At 55.1% G+C, this 22,188-nt stretch overlaps 8 protein-coding genes and 1 non-coding gene across 9 annotated transcripts; 4 read left to right on the top strand and 5 right to left on the bottom strand.

Annotated features, from left to right (window-relative positions):
- Positions 1–371: 371 nt before the first annotated feature.
- Positions 372–3,545, top strand: VTN49DRAFT_387 (uncharacterized protein; the record flags this gene model as incomplete). The annotated part of the gene is made up of 2 exons (XM_069411752.1): positions 372–613; positions 674–3,545. The coding sequence occupies 2 exons, from the start codon at positions 372–374 to the stop codon at positions 3,543–3,545; spliced, it is 3,114 nt and encodes a 1,037-aa protein (XP_069271290.1).
- An 86-nt stretch (positions 3,546–3,631) lies between these two features.
- VTN49DRAFT_386 (uncharacterized protein) lies at positions 3,632–5,212 on the bottom strand (the record flags this gene model as incomplete). Its single annotated transcript, XM_069411741.1, has 3 exons — positions 3,632–4,751; positions 4,813–5,113; positions 5,176–5,212. The coding sequence occupies 3 exons, from the start codon at positions 5,210–5,212 to the stop codon at positions 3,632–3,634; spliced, it is 1,458 nt and encodes a 485-aa protein (XP_069271289.1).
- A 544-nt stretch (positions 5,213–5,756) lies between these two features.
- Positions 5,757–5,842, bottom strand: VTN49DRAFT_t14. Its single transcript has one exon. It is a non-coding gene; the product is annotated as a tRNA-Lys (tRNA).
- A 122-nt stretch (positions 5,843–5,964) lies between these two features.
- Positions 5,965–6,966, bottom strand: VTN49DRAFT_385 (uncharacterized protein; the record flags this gene model as incomplete). Its single annotated transcript, XM_069411730.1, has 3 exons — positions 5,965–6,643; positions 6,703–6,784; positions 6,846–6,966. 3 exons carry the CDS (start codon positions 6,964–6,966, stop codon positions 5,965–5,967), a joined length of 882 nt encoding a protein of 293 aa, XP_069271288.1.
- Positions 6,967–7,301: 335 nt separating this feature from the next.
- On the top strand, positions 7,302–8,652 carry VTN49DRAFT_384 (uncharacterized protein; the record flags this gene model as incomplete). Its single annotated transcript, XM_069411719.1, has 4 exons — positions 7,302–7,322; positions 7,371–7,416; positions 7,476–7,579; positions 7,633–8,652. 4 exons carry the CDS (start codon positions 7,302–7,304, stop codon positions 8,650–8,652), a joined length of 1,191 nt encoding a protein of 396 aa, XP_069271287.1.
- Positions 8,653–8,779: 127 nt separating this feature from the next.
- VTN49DRAFT_383 (uncharacterized protein) lies at positions 8,780–10,693 on the bottom strand (the record flags this gene model as incomplete). Its single annotated transcript, XM_069411708.1, has 1 exon — positions 8,780–10,693. The coding sequence occupies one exon, from the start codon at positions 10,691–10,693 to the stop codon at positions 8,780–8,782; it is 1,914 nt and encodes a 637-aa protein (XP_069271286.1).
- An 831-nt stretch (positions 10,694–11,524) lies between these two features.
- On the top strand, positions 11,525–13,798 carry VTN49DRAFT_382 (uncharacterized protein; the record flags this gene model as incomplete). The annotated part of the gene is made up of 4 exons (XM_069411697.1): positions 11,525–12,898; positions 12,949–13,191; positions 13,250–13,430; positions 13,485–13,798. The coding sequence occupies 4 exons, from the start codon at positions 11,525–11,527 to the stop codon at positions 13,796–13,798; spliced, it is 2,112 nt and encodes a 703-aa protein (XP_069271285.1).
- A 229-nt stretch (positions 13,799–14,027) lies between these two features.
- Positions 14,028–18,065, bottom strand: VTN49DRAFT_381 (uncharacterized protein; the record flags this gene model as incomplete). The annotated part of the gene is made up of 3 exons (XM_069411686.1): positions 14,028–14,094; positions 14,152–17,663; positions 17,733–18,065. The coding sequence occupies 3 exons, from the start codon at positions 18,063–18,065 to the stop codon at positions 14,028–14,030; spliced, it is 3,912 nt and encodes a 1,303-aa protein (XP_069271284.1).
- Positions 18,066–18,793: 728 nt separating this feature from the next.
- VTN49DRAFT_380 (uncharacterized protein) lies at positions 18,794–22,129 on the top strand (the record flags this gene model as incomplete). The annotated part of the gene is made up of 5 exons (XM_069411675.1): positions 18,794–18,910; positions 18,968–20,452; positions 20,503–20,772; positions 20,825–21,463; positions 21,515–22,129. The coding sequence occupies 5 exons, from the start codon at positions 18,794–18,796 to the stop codon at positions 22,127–22,129; spliced, it is 3,126 nt and encodes a 1,041-aa protein (XP_069271283.1).
- Positions 22,130–22,188: the final 59 nt, after the last annotated feature.

Raw genomic sequence — 22,188 nt, 5'->3', positions numbered from 1 at the left:
AATCTCATAAGCTTCGCTGACTAAGCACGCCCCTCCAGTCAAGCGCCGGCCGGCGGAGTATCGGACCGGCGTCATCCATTTCGATTCGTGGTCCATGAATGGACGCGCGAACAGGGATCTGCAGTCCGCCGTGCCTGAACGGCCGCTGCTCAACCTTGTCCGTGATCATCGCGTTTTGCTCAGATGTTCAGGGCACGTGCCATCGGTACGGTTCAACGGCTTCTTCTTGAACTCTATCCCCGCCGAAGCCCTCCCAACCCCCAACATTACTACTCCTTACTACTCCGTACTTCCATTACGAAAAGAGAACACACCGAGAGTTGAATTTTTCTTTTAGAAGTAAACCATGAGCCGGACTATCGGCCTCCTCCATGTTAATTTCGCCGCGCACCTACTCGCTCGCCCAGACGCCAGATCGCGCAGTACAATCGGATACGAACACCGGGCAAGGGAGTGAGGAACAGGAGAATAATAAAGAGAGAAGTCAGGATCCGCTGCGCTTTTATACGTTACTGGGTTGGCACATTGATACTGCATCTGTCGACGCTCGGCGCGCGGCGAGGATGCTGTTGATTCATCAGACGGGCTCGGTGAAGGTGGGTGAGGTGGTGAGGTATGCTGCCCCTTATTTTGGATTATGAAATGACACCAAGAATCTGACGGGATGTGCTAGGTACACCCTAACATATACACCCAGCGCGGACCCCATTTTGCCCGTCCCCAGTGAACTACACGTAAAGGTAAAAAATACTTCTGCGATCCCGCTACGCGCCGCGTACCTGCATGGTCCGTACACGCTCTATACTTCATGCTACCCCGCGGCCTTTGATCCGAACAGTCGGTATGACCCGGCCTGGGGTGGCGAGCCACAGTACGAGCCGTTCTTGAAGGCCGGTGGGACGTTCACTGCAACGATCCCTGTTCCCGAACATGTGAGAAATTCTGATGGGAGTGTGACCTGGGTGGTGGAAATCTCGTCACAGGTGATTTTCTCCACGACAGCGGCTGTGAATTATGACGTACTGGTTGCGCGTGACCCGAACTCGCTCGCGGTCGGAAACGTAGCGGAGGATAGTTGGGGTCCGCCGGGAAACCTGAGAGATATGCAGGTAGCGCGCGCGCGGGCACATCGGAATGAAGGGGTCTCTATGGTTCCGGACAAGGGTGTCTTTTCGAAATGCGTCCGGCTGGTTGTTGACGATACGAAGAGTTTATGGGGCGTGCAGGATTTCCCGTCGCTAGAGGAAAAGGAACGATTTCGCGCAGAAATCATTGCAAAATGCAAGTTGCGAGAGCATGCGGATCATCATCAGCAATCTTTGCCGACGACGCCGACGACGCCAACGACGCCAAAGACACCGAATCGGGAGCCACGAAAGAAGCGGAAAGTGCATTTTGTCGTGTTGACGCATGGCTTGCATAGTAATCTCGGTGCGGATATGCTGTTTCTGAAAGAAAGCATCGACGCCGCTGCCAAAGGGGCCCGCGAAAAAGCGCGGCAACGCCGAGACAGCCGCAATAGCGAGCAGGACTCAGACAATGAGGATGAAGACGAAGAAGTCATCGTCCGGGGTTTTCCTGGAAACGCAGTCCGCACTGAGCGTGGCATTCAGTATCTGGGAAAACGGCTGGCCAAATACGTGCTGCTAATGACATATCCCGACCAGCCATACCTCCCGCCAGTCAAGAAACATGGCAAGACTCGGCAGACGTTGTCCCTGCCCCTTTCGGGCCGGAAACAACATCATTGCTCCGGGGGGTCGATGTCAGAGTCTGTATTGGATGACTTGCGGCGCCGGGAGTCGGAGATGAGCGGGCGAGATTATGACTACCAGATCACGAGCATCAGTTTCATTGGACATTCCCTGGGAGGACTGGTGCAGACGTACGCCATTGCATATATCCAAAAATACTCGCCCGAGTTTTTTGACCGGATCCGGCCAATTAACTTTGTAGCTCTGGCGACGCCCTTCCTTGGCCTGAGCAATGAGAACCCGGTCTACGTGCGATTCGCGCTGGATTTGGGTCTGGTTGGGCGGACCGGACAGGACCTGGGTCTAAGCTGGACGGCACCTCGCGTGCGAACCGGCTGGACGGCCATGATCGGCGGCCGTGGTGGTGAAGGTCAGTCGCAGGAAGAGAAGAAATCGTCACAGGCGGCTGCGTCGAAGCCATTGCTCCGGATTCTGCCCACGGGCCCCGCGCGGCAGGTGTTGATGAAGTTCCGGAATCGGACCGTGTATTCGAACGTGGTCAACGACGGCATCGTCCCGCTGCGGACGTCCTGTCTACTCTTCCTCGACTGGCGCGGCCTGGAACGTGTTGAAAAGGCTCGCAGGGAGAACGGACTAGTCAGCACGATCACAGAATGGGGCTGGGCGGAGCTGACGGGGGCAAACACCACGTCTCCGCGATCGCCATTGTCTCCGCGGTTTGGGCAGGGGCAAAGTCAAGAGAATAGTTCCGGTAGTCCACCGCCGGCGTCGCCGCTTTCGGCCCAGTTTCAGTTCCTGCGCAGGTCCACCCGGGCAGAGGCATCGTCATCGGAGTGCGCCGGATCGTCGTCAGGGGATGGTGGTGGCGGTAACAGCAGCAGCCACAGCGGAGCGTCACCGCTGGCATCGCTGAATCAGTTTTGGTCGATTTTCCGGTCGAAAGAGTCAAACAGGGGGTCTTCGGCGTCAACATCGACGACGAAGGATGTGAAGGTTTACCAACAGAGCCAAACGGCGGCGGCGGCGACAACGGCAGTCAATCAAGAAGAACAGTCCAGCCCAACTGACTCGACGACGGAAGCAACCATTCGGCCAGGCCGCGTGCGCGGCGACTCGCTGTATGAAGAGGAAGCGGTCACTGCACCGCCCAAGACTACATTCTTTGAATCCGCAGGCGACCTCCTGCGCCCACCACTGCCTCCGCCAGAATTCCTTGTTGACCCCTCAACGCGGCCACGCACGATTTTCCACGACCGCATCTACCGTCCCGAGGACATCCCCCCACCATCATCGCCGAAATCATCAAAACGCAAGTCCGTGTCCACCCCGACATTAACCCTCTTCCAAGCCCCACTGGGCTCCGAAGCACCAGGGGAGGGAAATGCCGGCAGCCGCGGGATGAAAGTCGAAGAGAAAATTGCCCGCGCATATCACCAGGACCTCACCTGGCGCAAAGTGCTTGTCCGTCTGGAGCCCGATGCGCACAACAACATTATCGTGCGGCGCATGTTCGCCAATGCGTACGGTTGGCCCGTAGTGAAGCACCTTGTCGACACCCATTTTGCGCATACGTTTGCCGCAAAGTCGGCGGATGCGGACGAGGCGCGAGAGGAACGGGCAGAAGGGGAACGTGCGAAGCCGTTGGACCAACCCGCCACTGAGACTGGCGAGGAAGTTGTCGGTCAGACAAGAACCCCTACCGAAGGTCCAGCGACGCCGGTGTCGCCATCAGCTCCGGTATCGATGGCTTCTCCCCGTGGAGAAGAAGAGTCTGGGGAATGGAGCGATCGATACTTTGAGGACGGTGAGCATAGTGAGATTGACGATTAAATGTCTGATATGTATGTCATGTAACTACACTTGTACATAACTATCTGTAATCCTAATAGACCAAACGAGATAATGATGATGATCCATCATCGCCTCATCCTGACCTGCACTTCCGCCCAAGAATACCAATTCCCATGTTCATCCCAGAATCCAGCCCGCTGTTCCGCTTCCCCCTCACTCTGATCATCATTATCATCATCTTCAAAATCATCAATCAGATATAGAATCGGATCCACGGCTGGCCTCCTCCCAATCTCTCCTTCCCCCAGTCCCAAACCACCACCACCAAGACCCAACTCCGGCAACCCCGTCAACGTCACCGGCGGAAACAACGGACACCCACACGTCTTCCACTGCGCACCGCACGCCATGCAAAACTCCGCACCACACCGACACGTCATATGATTACACCCTTCGTTCCTCTCCACCATCGCCGCACACCCAACGCAGCGCTTCCAGCCCTTATCACGGGCAAGCGCTGCAAACGCCTCTCTCTCTTTCTCCTCATCCTGCTTGCTTGCTCCCGTCGAGCACGCCTGCTTTCCATGCCAGAGCCGTCCACAGTCGGCGCAGACTCGTTCCTGGCATCGCGGGCAAATTGCCTTGCGACGAGGAGGCGCAGAGTGTGATGGACGGATGTTCTCGGGCGGAATCCAGACTTGCGTGCCGCCGTTGCGGGCGCTGCAGCCGCGGGCAGGGCAATAGAGGCGTTTCTGGGGGGAGATGGCGAGTTCGCGGCGTCGTTGGCGCCAGCGGGCGAGGAAGGATGGGGTGAAGAGGTGGGAGACGGCTTTGGATGGGATAGCTTGAGTGGAGGAGCAGCAGCGTGGGGGCATGTGTTGCGGATCGCGCATGGAAAGTTCGAAGGCGCGCCGAATGCAGGCGTTGCACATGCGGTGCTTGCAGGGGAGGAGGGTGGTTTCTCGGGGTGGGTAGTCGGTGAGGCAGATGATGCAGGAGACGGGTTCGGGTTCAGGTTCGACTTTCGGTTTGGGTTTGGGTTTGGGCTTTGGTTTTGGCTGAGTGGATGCAAGTTTGGTTTTTGGTTTGGCCGGCTGTGGTGGTTGTGATTGTCTCTTGCTGGATGTCTTCTTGGTACTGCTAGAGCTGGGTTTCGTTGCTTGAGATCGGCTCGAAGGCTTCGCTGGTGATGGAAAGAATGGATTCAGCGAGGGCTTCTTGTTCTTCTCGCTATGACTTCCTCTCCTACGTATCGTTTTATGATGAGTATATATCTTTCTGTAGCCGGTGTAATATATATACATACCGATCCTGCGACGACTGCCCCTGCGTCCCCTGCGAGCCTCCTGTCCTTCGAGTACGACTTTTACTCTGCTCCTTCGACCGATGATGATGATGCTTCGTAGCGCGACTTAATGACTGCTTCCTAGCTTCCTCTCGTGGCCGACGTCGCTCTTCTTCTTTCCATTTGTCTTTTCCATCGCTCTTTTCCTTGCCCTTATCCTTCTCCTTGCCTTTACTCTCACCCGCCGCATTTCGATGAGAAGTTGGTCGGCGACGAACTTGTGTGAGGCCTCCATCTTTGCCGACGAGTATCTCTGTGTTTCCTGCACTCAGCTCGTCAATACCGCATACATTATCAGTTCCAGGTGAATAGAAAGAAGCATACTTCGAAGGCCGAAGAAAACAAAGTGTCTCTTTGCCATGCCTTTTTCAATGATCCTCACGTCATGATGGACGACTCTTGATCGGCGATCTCGAGATCGCTTAGGGTTTGTATAAACTTTAGTTAGTGGGAAGATGCTAGGGCTCGCAACATGGCGCGGATCACAGGATTACAGCGGATGATCATCCGCCTAGTTACATAAGTTAGGGCATTATGCCCGTGCCCAGCATAGATACGGCAATCGCGCTATGCTACCATTGTGGATTGTGCGTTGGGGAGGTTCATTTGATTATAGGAAAAGTCCGCCCTATATTGCACCGGTAGCTGCAGTTGAACTAGCGGAGTAATGTAGGACTGTGCGTCGCTGACGTGCAGTTGGTCGATTGGTTAACGGCTCCGATGGTGTGTAGTATGCCAGCTCATGGCTAAACCTTGTTGCGGGGCCGTAGATAATGAGGCAGATACCAGGGCAAAAAAAGAAAAAGAAGAGGGCAAAAACGGTCAATTTAATGCTGCCAGTTACCTTGCAAGGTCTTGTTGAAGAGGCGAAGGGTAAGAGGGTTGATATGAGTGGCAAAAAAGAACACCCGATGGGGGGCTCGAACCCCCGACATTCAGATTTCCCCTTGGGGTAAAAGTCTGACGCTCTAACCAACTGAGCTAACCGGGCTGTGTGCGGTCTATGCGACCCTGATTTGGCTATGAGAGGAATTCCTTTAGACAAAACTGATATTTGAATCTATCGTTTCTGCTCTACGGAGTACTGACGACTATGAACAGTTGTTAAAGTCATTAATACTCCAACCGCCCCTTGACGTGGCTCCATAGCTCCTCCGCAAGCTCCTTCTGTCCTTGACCGCCCGGCGACGCGCGAATAGCAAGGCACGTCCGACCATCCAGTCGCGGCTCCCAGTCGCCCGGGTTGCCTCCAAGGATGATGCCACCTGCCTCCCGGACAATCAACCAGCCGGCACACACGTCCCACGGCCAACCGCCTCCTTCCCAGTACAGATCGAGGTAACCCGCCGCCACGCCGCACAGGTTCAGCGCCGCGGAACCCAAGCTGCGGATGGAGTGAACCATGGCACCGCCCTGTTCGCGCGACCCCGCCAGGCTGGCAAACGTGTTCACCTTGGTATCCCAATTGTTACCGCTACGCTCGGAGCCCCATTCCAGCGCAACCAGCGCGTTGTCCAGTCCGCGCAGCGGCTCAAGGTCCTCGCCCTTGAGGGGCAAGCGTTGCGTGCGGTTCAGGTAGGCACCGTGGCCCTCGATCGCGCTGTACAGCGTGTTCGTCACCGGATTGTACACCACGCCGACCACTGGCCTCCGGTTGATCGCGAAGCCGAGAGAGATGCACGAGTTGGGAAAACCGTGAACGAAGTTGGTGGTGCCGTCGATGGGATCGACGATGAAGGTGGGCGCATCGGTGAGCTGGTGCTCAGGGCTGTAGGTTTCTTCACCAAGGAAGCTATTCGTCTACATGAGCATGTGCTCTTGTTCTTTTGGAATGGTGGAAGATAGACGTACTCGTAGTCGGGATACTTTTCCCTCAAGGTCTCAGAGACCTTCTTTTCCACTGCGCGATCATACTCGGTGACCAGATCGGCACCTACATGTGATCAGTTTCGGTCAATTACATTATGAAGTGTCTACGAGTGAAGTTAACTTACTGTTCTTCTTGGACCCCGTAGTATCAACGCGCGGCAGACTCGACGTAATGATCTTGCCGGCCTCGTGGGCCAGGTCGATCAAAAAGTCGTGAATCTGCTGGAGATCCGGTGTGCTGGACATGGCCGACTGTTGCAATTGCGACAGTTGTTTGAGGGTAAACCTGGGGGATCACCGTCCTCAATGTCCTCATAGAATATATAGAGCGGCGGCGGGATGGACCATGGCGGGGCAAGCTCGGCCAGTCGGCGGGCGAAAATCCAGCACATTCTACCATCCTCCAGATCTTTTACCCGAATTTGCGGGATTTAGATCGAGAAAATTGATCATTGACCGTGAAATTTAGGTCGCTTGGAAGAGTCAAGCAAAGGCCGATCGCGTCGCATTGCGTGCGCATCGCATTGGTGTAATGCGCTTATCCTAATCGCCGGCCGATAGACCACTACATGCGCTGAAAAATGCCGACAGAGCTCGAGGAGGTACGTCGCAAGCCTTCAATTCCCGGTCGCCTCAACTAATTATTGCAGCTCGTTGAGTTCCTCCACCATGGGAACACACAGGTCCGGCAGATCGGTTAGTAGAAGTCCTCGACTGCGAGTCCGAAATACCCCGCTGATGCAAAATCTATGCAGCGGTCGAAAATCTGGTCGGATACTCTGCTTCGCAGCCGTCGCTGTTTAAGCGCCAGCAATTGCTGCCGATAAAGGACCTAAAACTGCTTGTTCGCGACTACACTGTACGAAATCCCCGGCGAAATACAGTGCCAAGTGCCTGGCTGATAGAGTGTAGCCCATTGCCCGAAATGCCCTTACAATGCTCATTAACCTTTCCAGCGACGGGGAGATCCTGCGGACGCTGGCCGAGGACGATGCCTTTCTAGAAACACTCATGGTCAAGATCACAAATCCGAAGGAGCCCACTTCAGATGACATCGCGACGCTGCTCGCCAACATGGCGAAATCGGACAGCTTCGCCGCAAAAATCATCAGCAAAACTCGCTCCTCGGAAAGTAATAAGAAAGAAAAGAAGGACAAAAAAGACGATGGAGTATCTGGATCCACCGTCATTGTGGACCAGCTTCTGGATTGCTTTGTCAAAGGCGCCGACAATCGCTGGAACTCCAAGGCAAACTTTGACTTTTTGGCGTACCTGTTTGCAGATCTGAGCAAGACCGCAGAGGGACGAAAGTATTTTATTAACCGTCGCGAGTACGATGGCGTTGTCCCTCTATGTAAGCTCACGGTCTTCACAGAGCATTCGTCGGATGTTCGCCGGAGGGGCGTCGCGTCGACGATCAAGAACATTGCCTTTGACATATCCTCGCACGCGATGCTGATCCGCGAGGAGGACGATGATGGCGGCGCCAATCTATTCCCCTATATTCTTCTGCCTCTCATGGGCCCTGAGGAATACGACGATGATGAATCTGCTGCCATGTTGCCCGATCTGCAGCTCCTGCCGCCCACTAAGAAGCGCGAACCGGACCCGCAGATCATAATCACGCATTTGGAGACCCTCCTGCTGCTGTCTACAACAAGACCTGTCCGGGACCGCATGAGGGAGATCAAAGTCTACCCCATCATCCGCGAGTGTGACCGCGCTATGAATAATGAGGAGGTCCACGTGGCGTGTGACCGGCTCGTGCAGGTCCTCATGCGTGACGAAGCGCCCGAGGAGACGCCCGCGGATCGAGAGGTGCTAGAGAAAGCCCAGGCAGAGGTGCTGGGACAGCGCCCGACTAGCCAGGTTGGGGAGCGAAGAGAGGAAGAAGAAGACGATGATGATGAAAAAGTCGTGGAAATACTGTAAAACTACTAATTCAATTTGATCAATCTTCGCAGGCGTACACATGATGATGACAGAAACACAGAAAACTGACAGGAAAAACATTCAAGACGAGCATGTAGCAGTGCACCACTGTCGCGAATGATCAAACTCAACCAGATTCAGTCAATCCGTGCGGCTGTTGCTCCCTCAACGGAATCAGAATATTATCGACGGGATGCGCGCCCGTCCGGGTCTGCAAATCACCGCCTGGGGTTGGTGGCAGCCTCTTACGGCGTGCCCCTCCCGAACGGCCCCTTCTCGCGGGGCGTACTTGTCGATCACGTTTCACGTCGGCAGACGGCGGCGGCGGCACTGAAACGCGATAACCCGTGTTCCCTTCTGGTGGAGCAAAGAAATCTTCACCAGGCTCGCCGTCATCCTTGTACCACACCCAGCCCCTGGGAGTTTCCTGCACGCGGTTGATGATCATGTGGGCACGAATGAATTCGGAGCGAATGGCGGAGATTCCCGCACGGGTCACCGTCTGCGCGACATTGTGATCCAGCTGGAACGGGTCCTCAATAGCCAGCAAGTTGTACTGATAGCCGAAGTGGACGCCGTCGTTGATGAATCGCGCACGCGTCCAGTTCTTATCATCCTTGCTGAGTAAACCGCCCCGGGTACGAATCGAGATTGTCCAGTTTACCCAGTCGAAGGAAGCCTTGCGCGACCCCGGCGCCGTTTGTGCGGTTGAGGGCCTCTGTGAGTAGTATGCGAAGAACCCGCGAAGAAGATCGCCCACAGACTGCCGGTTTCCTGTGGGTGCGCTTTTGCGAGACCGCGAGACGATCTCCTCCTCGCGGTCGAAGAAGCGCACGTCGCATCCTTCGACGTGACTGTCGAGATTGCCGTCTTGGGCTTTCCCCCTCCTTTTCTTGCTCGCCCGCTGATGCGGATGGTAGATGATCTGCAGGTTTGGCACCACCGGCGGCGCAACCACATTTGTTAGATAGTGCAGCGCCATCAGCGTGTAGCCGTACGATGAGAGCGTGCCGCGCTCTGGGTCGTTAATCTTGCGGCACCGCGCCCAGTGCTTGACGAACGTGACAACCCGCCGCACGCGCTCGTCGCAGAGGGAGTAACAGCGCAGCAGCTCTGTGTTGTAGATGGGTAGCCGGCAGAAGAAGTGCAGATTGCAGATGATCCCAGCGTCTCCCGGGAAGGTGCTCGAGCCGTCACTGTTGACGGGGCTTGCTGGGTTATGGTTATGCTCGTCTCGAGCTTCCAACTCTGCTTTCAGTGCCTCGAGCAGCTCTTTGGATGGTTTCTCGCAAATCTGGAGAATTGGGCACCCACCGCTGATCGCTCGCCTTGCACCGAGACCCGCCTCGATGTAGGCTCTCTCAACGATGCCTGGAATCTCATTCTGCAGCGGCTCCGGAACTTCAATGTCGCGGAAAATCAGGACGAGATCCACGTTGGACTCCGGCAGAGCCAGGCCATTGCGCAAACTGCCGATGCACTTGATTCGGATCGAGCTCGGCCCCAGAGTCACCCCGCAACTCTCGGCCACGGGGATGATTGCTGCCGTGGTAATTTCCAGCAGCCGCACCCGGAACGCCTCTTTCTCGTCGAGTTGGTAGGCTGGGGATGTGAACGGCGGAATATTGGTGGCGAGGCTCTCCATGAAGTTCATTTGCAGCTGCGCCCTCTGCTGCGGATTGTTCTGCTGGCCATCGTTGGAGGCTTTGGGAATATAGCCTCGCGGGTTGGGACCACGCGGAGTGTCTTCATAGTAGACTCTGTGCACGAAGCGTGGATCGGAGATGATGTCGCGTACTTCCGAGCAGGGCTTGGACTTGCGCCGTGGCCTAGACTTTGTCAGTACCAGCTCGTTGCCTCCGAGGTATGACTGAATCTCGGTGGAGGAATTGGCTAGCTTCTTGCTTTCTCTTAGCACCAGCTCCTGGACACTGTTTTCCACAGGGAGGTCTGAGAGGGTCAAAAGAGCTTGGGCATCCACCCGCTCTTTGCTCGGTTCGCCGTCATCCATAGGGATTCGGCACACGCCTGATGGCAGCATGTTGCCCGGAATGAGGCCTGGAGCTGGTTAACAAGACACGACTGTCTCTACAAGGAATATTGTGCGAGCGACCTGAAGATCTGGGAGTTGGAGATGTGAAGTTGAGATAGAGAACGTGCGAGAGTGTCTACTCGTAAACAAATAACGGTCCCTGCTTAGCGTTCACGATAGATAGTCAATAGAGAATAGAGAGATCAGGCTCATTCTGACGGTAACTTCCTCCATTTTCATCGTTCAACGAAGATTCCCGTTGATTACCTACTAGTTAAATTTTTTGAGCTTCTGGGCAGAGTGCATGTTGGCATGTTCCATTTAGTTTGAGTTCCTACAGATCAAGACCAATTATTCAGATTCATATCCTGGCGATCTCTCGCATTCATTTGAATATGACGTTTTCTTTGATTATGAAAGGACTGAGAGTCCTCGCTGTGACTCTGATGTATGCCTTCCAAAATAGGCAAGAGCTGTGATTGATTACATAATACGCCAAGAAAATCAATGCGTCACTGACACCTCAGGCATCACTCCGCCAAGTAAGACGGCGTTGCGGGCTCAGTTGCTGCGTGAACTGCATCAACCGACCGCGTCTTTGTGCTGTCGGGTCTGGTAGACATTGTATTGATCAATCCTTGTTTCGCCCTCCTTTGTCTGCAGCCCGCATACTGCTTTTTCTTGCGGGCACCGAGAATTTGGGATCGAAGCTTGCCTCGGCTCACCACAACCCTCGTATTACCGCTCTATCGCTACTGCGGGCAGAGTCGCAAGCACTTGAAGTGCTGAGGCGGGCGCCGCCTTGACGTCCATTCTGTACTTGCTTTTACGGCTGTGGCCATGAGCACGCCCAGCAGCACCAGCGCCGGCCAGCCGGCTCCGGGCCAGGCGCCTACTCCCGGCCAGGCTCCTCCTCCCATGCGCATTCGTCGCCACAGACCGACAGATCCCTTAGTGAGACCGAAGAAGAAGCCTTCCGCGAGACCTGCTGGTGCGCCGCCGCAAAATGGTGCCGCGCCGACATCTGCACCAACGTCCGCACCGACATCCGCGCCCACATCTGCCCCGGCTCCCGCTGCACCAGTCCAGCCGCCACGTCCAGCAACAAGACCCCCGCAGCTGCCGTCGCAGGACGACGTCACGGTGAATGGGTTTACTGGCCCGCTACTCTCGGAGACATATCAGGATTTCCCACTAGTCATCACGAAGCGCTCGTTGCGAGAAGGGCTCAAGCACCACGTGGCTAAGCTCATGTCGAAAAAGATCATCGATCCGCGCGACGAGTCCCAGTTCACTCGGCCAGTTAGGCTGCAGCGCCGTGATCCCCGGGCGAAGCCCCAACAAGAGGGAGTTAAGTCGGAGGATTCCAAAGACAGCGGTATGGATGACGCCGAACGGGAGGAACTGGAAGCGAGGAGGGCCGCGCGCCAAAAACAGCGCGAGGAGAATCTCGCGCAGATCGCGCCGTCTGCGGCTACGACTCAGAAGCGGCAGAATGTGATCAAGCAAAAGACTCAGTCAGTTCCCAAGGCCGACATGACCCCCGAGGAGATTGCCAAAGCACGCATTCGGTATGAGGAAGCGCTGCCGTGGCATCTAGAAGATTTTGACAGCAAGAACGTCTGGGTCGGCAACTACGAAGCGGCGCTGTCGGACACCTACGCCATGTTCGTTCTTGAGCCGACGGGAAAAATGCGCATGGTCCCGATTGACAAGTGGTATCGGTTTAATCAAAAGAATCCCTTTAAGACACTGAGCATAGAGGAGGCGGAGAAGTTGATGTCAAAGAAGGTCAAGGATCCGCGATGGTTCATGGAGAAGCAGCAGGAATTGGCGCAACAGAAAGAGCTCGAGGCGTACGCCCAGCAACGGAAGGTCTACCGTGGTAAGGCCGATGCGAAGCCGGAAGGATTGGAGGCGGATGAAATGGACTTTGAGGAGGACCGGTTTGCGGACGACGAGGAGGTTGACCCTAGCCTGTTCGAAGACGATGAGGAGACAAAAGCTGCGGAGAAACGGATCAAGCAGGACCAGCTTAAGGCGAACGTTTTTGGGCTGAGGGACGAAAAAGACTATGACGAGGAGGAGGAAAGGGAGAGACGGGAACGAGAGGCGCGTCGAATCCTGGGGAAGAAAGTTCGCAAGGCACTCCAGCGGCGCGAGAAGAACTACGATTACAGCAGCGGATCCGATTTCAATCCGTATTCCGACGATGTACGTTTTCCAGTATATATGGGAGTGATTCAGTGCTGACTCGTATTCAGAGCTCCGAAGACAGTGAATTTGAGCAGTCGCGAGAGGAAGAGGAGAAGCAAAAGGACAAAGGCAAGGAGTCCGGCGCGTCAACTAAGGGGAACAGCACGCCATCTGGACGTCCGAAGCACACGGATGCGCTCAAGAAGGCAACGAACGCCGCGACCCGGAAACGCCTGGGCTCGCCAAACTTGTCCGACGCGAGTGGGACGGACACGTCGCGCAAGAAGCCGAAGCACGGTCCTGCCCTCGCTGTAAGCTCCCTTGTACCTGTGGAATCGCTTCATGGTACTAACAAAACAGGGATTCAAGAAGCGCCATCGTCTGGAGGGTTCCGGCAGCGACATCGAAGGCGGCGCGGCATCTGGCGGCGACATGAGCGACAGCGGGCGGCCGAAGAAGGTCAAAGTCAACACATCCGTTGCGCCATCGCACAGCGGTACTCCTCACGGCTCGCGTCCTGGCAGCCCATCTCCAACCGACAACCTCAGAGGTACCTCACAAGCTTATTTTCTTCCAATCATATAGTGCTAACAAGCTATTTCAGGACAACAACAACGAACCTCTACCCCCCGACCTCAGCAACCATCTTCCTCCTCTTCGGCCCCTCCACCATCCAACTTCCCAACCCCGGCCGAAATTCACGCGGCGATCCCACCGCAGGGTATTCTCAGCCGCGATCTGCTCAAGATTTTCAGCTCCCGCATCGGCGACTCCAAGGAGAACCACCGCCGATTCATCGCGATCGTCAAGGACGTGGGTATCTACGGCAAGGAGGATCGACTGTTGCGGCCAGGTGTATTGAAGGAGCATCACCAGCAGGCGTCTCAGCAGCAAGCTTCTCAACAGACGTCGCAGTGATTTGATATTTTTATTCCATGGTTGTATGATAATTTCATGGCTACTTGCGAGGTTTTTCATTGTGGTGGATAGATTAGGGATGGGTGGATGTGAATGGATCGACTCGCGTCGGATTCTCTATTGACAGTCGTAGATCTTTTTGAGTAAACAACTCATGCATGAACAGCTCGTCTATCATCAGTAAACAAAACAGAATACCTCCCATGTATTAATGACGGATTGATTGAAATCACTCCCGATTCTCCATCAGCTTGTCACTCAGATTCACCGCGATAAAGCTCTTTGGCAATTTCACCCTAAACCATCGTCAGCCCCCCATCCAAAATGAGAGAGAAAGGAAAGGGGAAACTTACGTATCAAACTTCGCCTTCAACGTCTCAATCACTTCCTTCCAATCCTGATGCGCCGTGAGGCTCCTCCTCGGCGCACACCCAATCGCATGCCTCGAGTCAAGCTGCACATCCAACGGATCCGCCGTATGACAACCGGGACTAATCGAAATGCGAATCGAATACGCGAAAGAATCCGTATCCGGATCGCGAGATGACTCGTAGAGTTCGAAGCAAATCTGGGACAAATAGTCGAGTTCTGGGATGGCGCTGCGCTCGATCTTGGTCTGGATACCGCCTTCGAGGATGCAGTTGAGGAGGGTGTAAATGTGAGACTCCTTGGTGAAGTAGAAGACGGAGCGGGCGTCGGGGGAGGCTTGGACTTCTTCGAGATCGCGGACGATTTCTTGGAGAAGAGGGAGGGAGGTGAGGAGGCCGATTTCGAGCTTTTCGCTGTCTTTGATGCCGTATTCTTGTGGGGTAATGTAGTCGAAAAGGACCTTGGCGAGTTTGTAGAGTTCGCGAAGCTTGGAGAGCCGCGCATCGGGTTTCTTCTCGCGGTTCGGACGGCCGCCTGCGCCGGGCCCGGATTGGAGCTTGAAGTATTGGTCGTAGGTGTCTTCGACGTTGCCTAGCTGCTGCATTGACTCTAGAACGTTTAGTGCTCGGCGCTTGAGGTCGAAGCGCGGGAATCCGCCACTGGGTTTATCACCCTCTCCCTCCGGCTCAGCCTTGGTTTGGTTCATGAGTGCTGAGGTCACGATGCTGCCGCCGTCTTCCAACACGCTCAGATCGTCTGGCGGTGTAAACACCCACTCCAGGAACTGTCGGTTGTGCAGCGCGTCAAACTTCATGCTGTCGTACAGCTCTGACAGCTTGCTCGGATCGACTTTCTCCGTGTCGCAGAATTCGGCAAACAGTTTCTCCCACCGCTCCCGGAACAAGTTCGGGTCCTCGCCCGCGCACCATCGGCCCTGAATCGATGAGACCGGGATACCCTCGCTGTTCTCGTTGTTATCACCGTTTACTCCTTGTCGACCACTGCTGCCATCGTCGCTGGCTCGAGGTTTCTTTGGTGTCTCCTCATCCGACGGCGACAGTGACAGTCTCTTGAAGTTGTACCGCATCACACTGCGGTGGAATTTCATCAGTTCAACCACCGTCGCCAGCACCACCGACGGCTCCGGGAAATTGTCTTTCGGCCATGTGAACTGTGACGGCGCCGACCCTTCACGCAGCAGCAACTTCAGCTTCTTCTTTACTTTGTCCATTACATCCTTGGCCGCGTTCGAGTCATCCAGTAGATCCTTGCGCACTTGGATAAAATCTTCGGGCAGTTCCTTTTCGTTGAGGAATGCACAGGCCCATATTTGTGCACTGGTGCTCACTCGGCGCTCCGAGCTGGTGAAGATTCGCACGTCCCGCAGAGCCTCCTTGTTCATCAATTTCAGATCATCTCGCATGTTCAAGCCCAGCTCTTGGGACTGGTAGCGAGCAGCATGCGTAGGCTCCCCACCCCATTTCATTACAAGCTGCAGCTTATCCAGGATCAAGTCGTTCTCCACTGCAGAGAATCGAGAAAACGTTGGTCCAGAGATTGAATCGCTTCTCGTCTGCTGCCGTGTCAAGCCGTCGCTCTCGGATGCTTCCTGAGCCGAACCCGGGTCCTTAGATTCATTGTCTCCAGTTGTCTCCGCTACTGGCGATTGAGGAGGAGCAGCACCAGGCCGCATTTCTTCGGGCCTTCGTCTGCGAAACATGGGTTTGATCTGAACCTTCGTGCCCGGCCATCCGCCCTTCTTTTCGAGTGACGTCTGAAGTAGCTTCAGCTTGTCCATGTCCTCCAGCCCTTGCTCCATGGCAATCTTGACCGCATTCGACACACTAGCTAACGCGGCTTCGCCTTTGATGACGACTTCCTCTTGATGCCCTTTGAGCAGATCGACAAAAGGCTGGCTATGGAACGTAAACTTGAACTTTTGCTTCGGAGTGCGGTCAGCATGGCGAATAACCGCCACCATGCCCTTGAGCTTCCATGAATGTTTGGACGCAGGAGGCGGCGGCGGCGGCGCTCCGTCAACGTTCCCGGGATGGCTGCTCGGTGGTTTGCCGCCAACAGTCGTCTTGTGCCCCTTGGCCGCTTCGTCAACGAGTATGGACGGATCCTCGCTTACAGGTGACGGCGTGACGGATGGTGTGCTGGAAACATTGGGCGGGATCTTTGTTCCATTGTTACCAGAGCCGTGATGAAGCCGCGACATGCTCGGAGATTTCAGGAGCGTCTTGAGAGCATGCCGATGACTTCCCGTAGGGGTTCGCTTTAATGAGGCCGGCTCGGGCGACGGCGGCTCCGACGGCTCCGGTATCCCGTCCCTTCGACGCTTCTCTTTGATGAACATTTCTCTCAAAATCTTAGCTGCTTTATCGTAGTAATCGTTGTTGTCTTTGACGAAGCTCCAGCCATTGACATCGATCACGTAGCTCCTATCGCCTACCCGCAGCATGTCGAACCCGCAGATCCTCTGACCGAATCCATTGGAAATCTTGGTCGCCATCGTAGCTTCTTCCTTGCTCAGTTTTGTAATGTATCGCAGTTCCTTTCCGTGAGTATTCCTCCGTACAATCCCGTCGACCACGGGAGATTTGCGCGTCTCCGCATGGCAGAAGTCTGGTCCGACAGTATAGGCCTTGACGTCCTCCGCGTTATCGACTCGAAGGAACTGCTCATACAGATAGCTGGCGTTCGGCTCCGTCACGGACCTTGGCACGACGAGGTTAGGGTCGTATTCCGAACTCTTGTTGCCAATCTTCCGGAACAGACGTCTCCCGCCGCCTCCATAGTGCTGGTCCTTGGGGAAATAAATGTGGATATTGTGATCCTCGCCGCTGACGGGCTTCTCGACAAAAGGTTTCCGCATAACCTGCCCGTCCACAATGAGACACTCGCCGTCGTCGGACAGCGTTACTGACTGCGTTCTAGGCGCACCACCGCCTGTTCCGTCACTCGGTCCGGGTAGCTTGACACCCGTCAGATTGTATACGCGCTGGGCGAGTTCAGGCGATTCCAGAGTAGGCCCCCCATCCCGATTGACTTCAATCCTCTTCGGTGTCGGAACTCCCATGTTATCCAGAATCTTGAGGCAGAGTCGGCGGTCCCAAAGGACTTTTTGCATCGGCAAGTCGTTGACGCAGAACGGCTTCCGGAGCTTCCAGTAAGCAATGGCTTTGTCCAAAGGAAATCCGTCCGAGAAAAAGGCAATCAGAAAATCGCAAATAGGCCAGTTTTCCACGTCTTCATCGAGAATGACTTTGTCACCAAATACAATGACCTCCAGATCACCTTTGGCCTGCAATCGGGTCAGGATGCTCTGGCTCGGCTTGCTGCGCGCCTTGACGTCCAGCGCACAGACGCCAATTGTTCCGATAAATGGCGGCTTAGGCTCCGCTGAATCGCTGGTTGAGCTCGCGGCCGTGCTGCCGCTCAGCCTGCGCGGCGCCCGGCTCGACGAGCGGGTGGGACGCGACAGACGGCTCGACTGCCGTGTCCCGGAACCTTCATCAGTACTGCTACTCGTCCCATGCGATTCATGCGAGGTGGAGCTCACATTCGCTGTAGAGTGGTTACCATTCTTCAACGATGGGCTGTCATGCGCCGATGGTTGCCCTGAGCCGCCTTGGCTGACGGAACTCAGCGAATACAGCGACGAAAACGAGCGTCGCTTCGAATCCTGGCTTGAATTGCTTGCCTTGATGGCAGACTGCATTGCACGCTCACCGGCTTCGCTGATCGACGTCGTTGATGGGGCTCTTGTTGGGCCGGCGGACTGATTTTCGAGGGTGTCAAGCTCAGTGCGGCCCGCATCGGATGTGTTCGACGACGGCACCTCGTCTGGCTTGACCCCTTGTTGCGACATTGCAGGAGACGGTGTATCGGGCATGGTTAAAACCGAGTCGATCCCAAGGCTGCTGCAAGTCGCTGCGATATACTCGTCTCACCGCCACACAAGCGGTCTGCCTCGGTTACTTTTGGGCCGCCACGACGACCATCGGAAAACTTGTCGATTTTCAGGCGAGTTGCAGCTTCACTCTTCAAGAAAGATTCTCGTGGAGCGAGAGAGAAAAAGCGCCAATCAACCCCAACTCTAGACCAAGCAAACTCAATTTTCCGGGGTTTTGGGATCTAGATCATGTAACTTTGGGCCACTTTCAGGAGCCAGTTCGCTGTCAAAACCAGTTTCGGATGGCCCCGGCTGCAAGACACTGAACAAGGCCAACTGTTCAAAGACGGCGACCACCTCTTATGACTCACCCACACAAAGGGATGAATCACACGTCGCCGCGAACAAATCAATCTGGCATCAATCATGACAAGCTTGAATGGGCATCTCACATTGCTTTTGTCGAGAAATGGCTGCCGCTAAACCCAAAACGGAATAGATTACGTCGGTACGTGGTACCGACGCAAGCTTATCTTAGCCTCTTTGGCCTAACTTGATATAGAAGGCGGTGAAAATACTGTAAACCGATTACCACTTTATCGGTAATCTGTAATGCCAAGCCACTATTCCTGATATGGTATTTACAACTACGCATATTTTTTATCGCAGCTTTTTTCTTCAACGGATGGACAGAAGCTCCAGGCTGTAGGTCTGGACAAAGATTCAAGATGCCCGCCATTGTCGATGAGGGCTTTGATATGCCTCTGGCCAAGAGGCAAAAGGTCAATTCAGCGCCGGCATCAACAGCGCAGAATGCCGGCTCCAGGATTTTCACTCCGTACCGGGTATGCATTTATCGTGACCGATTGCGCAGGCGATCAGAAAACTAATATGGCATTTAGACATTAGGATTGGTGTCGCCAACGTCTGTTCCGTTCACATCGGTGCGACTAGGTAAAGGGACGTTTCAAATTACCACTTCGGTGGGCAAGTCTCTGCACACGTATGACTTGCGACGAGGATTGAATTTGGTATTCTTGAGCCGGCCGCAGACACCAGAGCCCATCACGGCCACGTATGCTTGGAAGGATGTGGTGTTCGCAGCGTGGGGGGGGTTCCGCCCAGGGATCCCTGCTGGAATCTGGGTATTCAAGCGAGGGAAACGTGTGGCTGAACTTCAGCCCCCGCCGACAGTTAGCGGACCCATTGTTCGATTGCTTGTTTTTGGATCGTGGATTGTCGCGTGCAGTGAGAGGAGCATCGAAGTGTGGAAGAATCAGTCGTACGAGCACTATACCACGCTGTTGCCGGCCAACAGCACAGACCAGCCCGTCTTCTCTGGCCAGATGTGCACCATGCCGACTTATCTGAACAAGGTATTCGTTGGGCGGTATGACGGTTCGGTCGATATCTGGAACGTGAGCACGGGAAAGCGGGTGTATACCATCCTTCCGACGAATGCCAAAGATGGCGCGGTGACTGCGCTCGAGCCAACACCAGCACTTTCACTCATTGCGATCGCCTATAGGAGCGGAACGCTGGTGATTCATAATGTCGATCAAGACAAGACAATCATCACGTTGAATGCGTCTCCGTCTCGATCGGGGCCCGTCACGTCGATCGCGTTCCGAACTGACGGTCTCGGCGCGGGCGAGGATGGCAATGAAGCTGGAGCCATGGCAACAGCGACCATTCATAGCGGCGATATCACAATCTGGGACTTGAACAATGGCGGCAGAAAGGCTGGAGTTCTTAGGTCAGCGCACGAAATGGCTCGAGATGAGAGTGATGGCGGTGTCAATAAGATTGAGTTTCTTGAGGGGCAGCCCGTGCTGGTGTCATCGGGTAAGGACAACGCGTTGCGAACTTGGATATTCGATGCGGTGCCGTTTTCGCCAATTCCGAGACCTCTGCATTCGAGAAGCGGACATGCTGGCGCCATCACTGCTCTCGAGTTCCTCCCGACCGCGTCGGATGGATCTGACTCCATGGGTAAATGGCTCTTGAGCGGTTCGAAAGATCACAGTCTCTGGGGCTTCAGTTTGCGTAGGGATGGGCAGAACCAAGAGCTGTCTCAGGGCAACATTAAGAGTACCAGCAACAAGAAGTTGAACCGCACCGGGGACCGAACCCGAATCGAGGACCTCAAGGCCCCCGAGATCACCGCTATCGCCTGCTCTTTGAACCGAGATCCTGGCATGGGCACCTCTGTTAACCATGCGATCTGGGCGAATACCAGAGACTTTGAAAAGGAAGCGAGGGGCCCGAACGGATGGGAGAGCATTGTGACTGCTCACCGAGGCGACAAGTTTGCGCGGACGTGGTACTGGGGACGAAAGAAAGCCGGCAGGTGGGCCTTTGAAACCAGTGACGGGACGGAGGTCAAGGTACGAACATCCATGCCAAATGGCTGCAATTAGTACTGATGGGATTGCAGAGTGTGGCCATCTCCCCGTGTGGCACCTTCGCTGTCATCGGCTCAGCGGGAGGGGCAATTGACATGTTTAATCTGCAGTCTGGTCTTCATCGACAGCGTTTCCCACCACCTCCAGTAAATACTGGCAAGGGGGCAAAAGGGAAGCCAAAGACTTCATTGGCAGCTTCAGATAAAGTTCAAGCATCAAAGCACACAAAGGCTGTGACAGGCCTTGCGGTTGACAACCTCAATCGAACCGTCATTAGCTGCAGTCTCGATGGGAAAGTCAAGGTAAGACAACTTTGTCTGTTCATGAGGAAGCGTGGTTGACGCGTGCACACAGTTCTGGGACCTGCTTTCTGGGCAATTGCTCAGCGAGCTAGACTGGGCACCCATGACCGCCATCACCGGGCTGCGGTACAGCAGCGCCAGCGAACTCGTGGCATTTAGCTGTGACGATCTCTCGATCCGCGTAGTCGACGTCGAGACCAAAAAGATCGTCCGTGAGTTCTGGGGTTGCCGCGGCCAGATCAATGACTTTGTCTTCTCTGCTGACGGACGGTGGATGATTGCCGCCTCCATGGACTCGATCATTCGAGTCTGGGATCTTCCCACGGGGCATCTGATCGACGCCTTCCGCGTGCCAAGCACATGTACAGCGCTGGCGTTTTCGTCCACCGGTGAGTTCCTCGCCACGGCGCATGCGGATGGCGTCGGCATCAATATCTGGAACAACAAGACGCTCTTCGTGGACCTGCCACCGAAACATATCGACGAGAATGAGATCTCCGATATCCGGGTGCCCACGGAGTCTACAGAGCTCAACACGGGTCTGGTCGAAGCCGCCTTTACGGAGAACACGGAGGAAGGCGAACCGGAGCAGGTCATGCCGTCTATCGAGCAGCTACACCGGGACATGATGACGCTCAGTGTCGTGCCCAAGAGTACCTGGCAGACACTGATCCATCTGGACACTATCCGGGTATTCACCCTTACTATTTTCATATACGTGGACTAAGCTAACGTCGTACAGGAGCGAAACAAACCCAAGGAACCGCCCAAGGCCCCAGAAAAGGCACCATTCTTCCTTCCATCTCTCTCCGAAAACAACAAACAACCAAACGGCATAGCCCTTCAAGAAAACAAAAACGAACCCTCAACAGAAGTCACCGCCGCAGAGCGATCCCGCATTGCCAAGCTCCAGCAATCCGGTGACCTAACCCTCAGAACATCGCACGTCAGCGATCTCCTCAAAAAGGGCAACGAGACCGGCAACTACAACCCTTTCATCGACTACCTCAAATCCCTCTCCCCAGGCAAAGCCGATCTTGAAATCCGCTCCCTCGACCCGCAGACACGGGACGGGCGCTGCGAGCTCGTCGACTTCGTCAACGCGCTGACGGAGCGGCTGCGGTCCAAGAGGGATTACGAACTGATCAACGCGTGGATGGCCGTGTTTTTGCGCGTCCATGGTGATGTCATTGGCAATTTGAGGGAGTCAGCGACTCCCGAGGACAGTGGTGCGCTGTCCCAGCTCCAAGACGCCCTAAGGGCGTGGAAAGCGGAGCAGCAACGCGAGACGCAGCGGCTGGGCCAGTTGACGGGGTATTGTCGTGGGGTTGTGGGATTCTTGAGATCGGCGCGATAATTTTTCTACTTTGGACTGACTGTATTCATTAATGGCACCCGTGATGTATACCATGATGT

Source organism: Thermomyces lanuginosus (genome assembly GCF_041956635.1).
Source record: "Thermomyces lanuginosus strain ATCC 200065 unplaced genomic scaffold VTN49scaffold_16, whole genome shotgun sequence".
Lineage (NCBI taxonomy): Eukaryota > Fungi > Ascomycota > Eurotiomycetes > Eurotiales > Trichocomaceae > Thermomyces > Thermomyces lanuginosus.
This window is presented reverse-complemented; position numbering and strand designations above follow the sequence as displayed.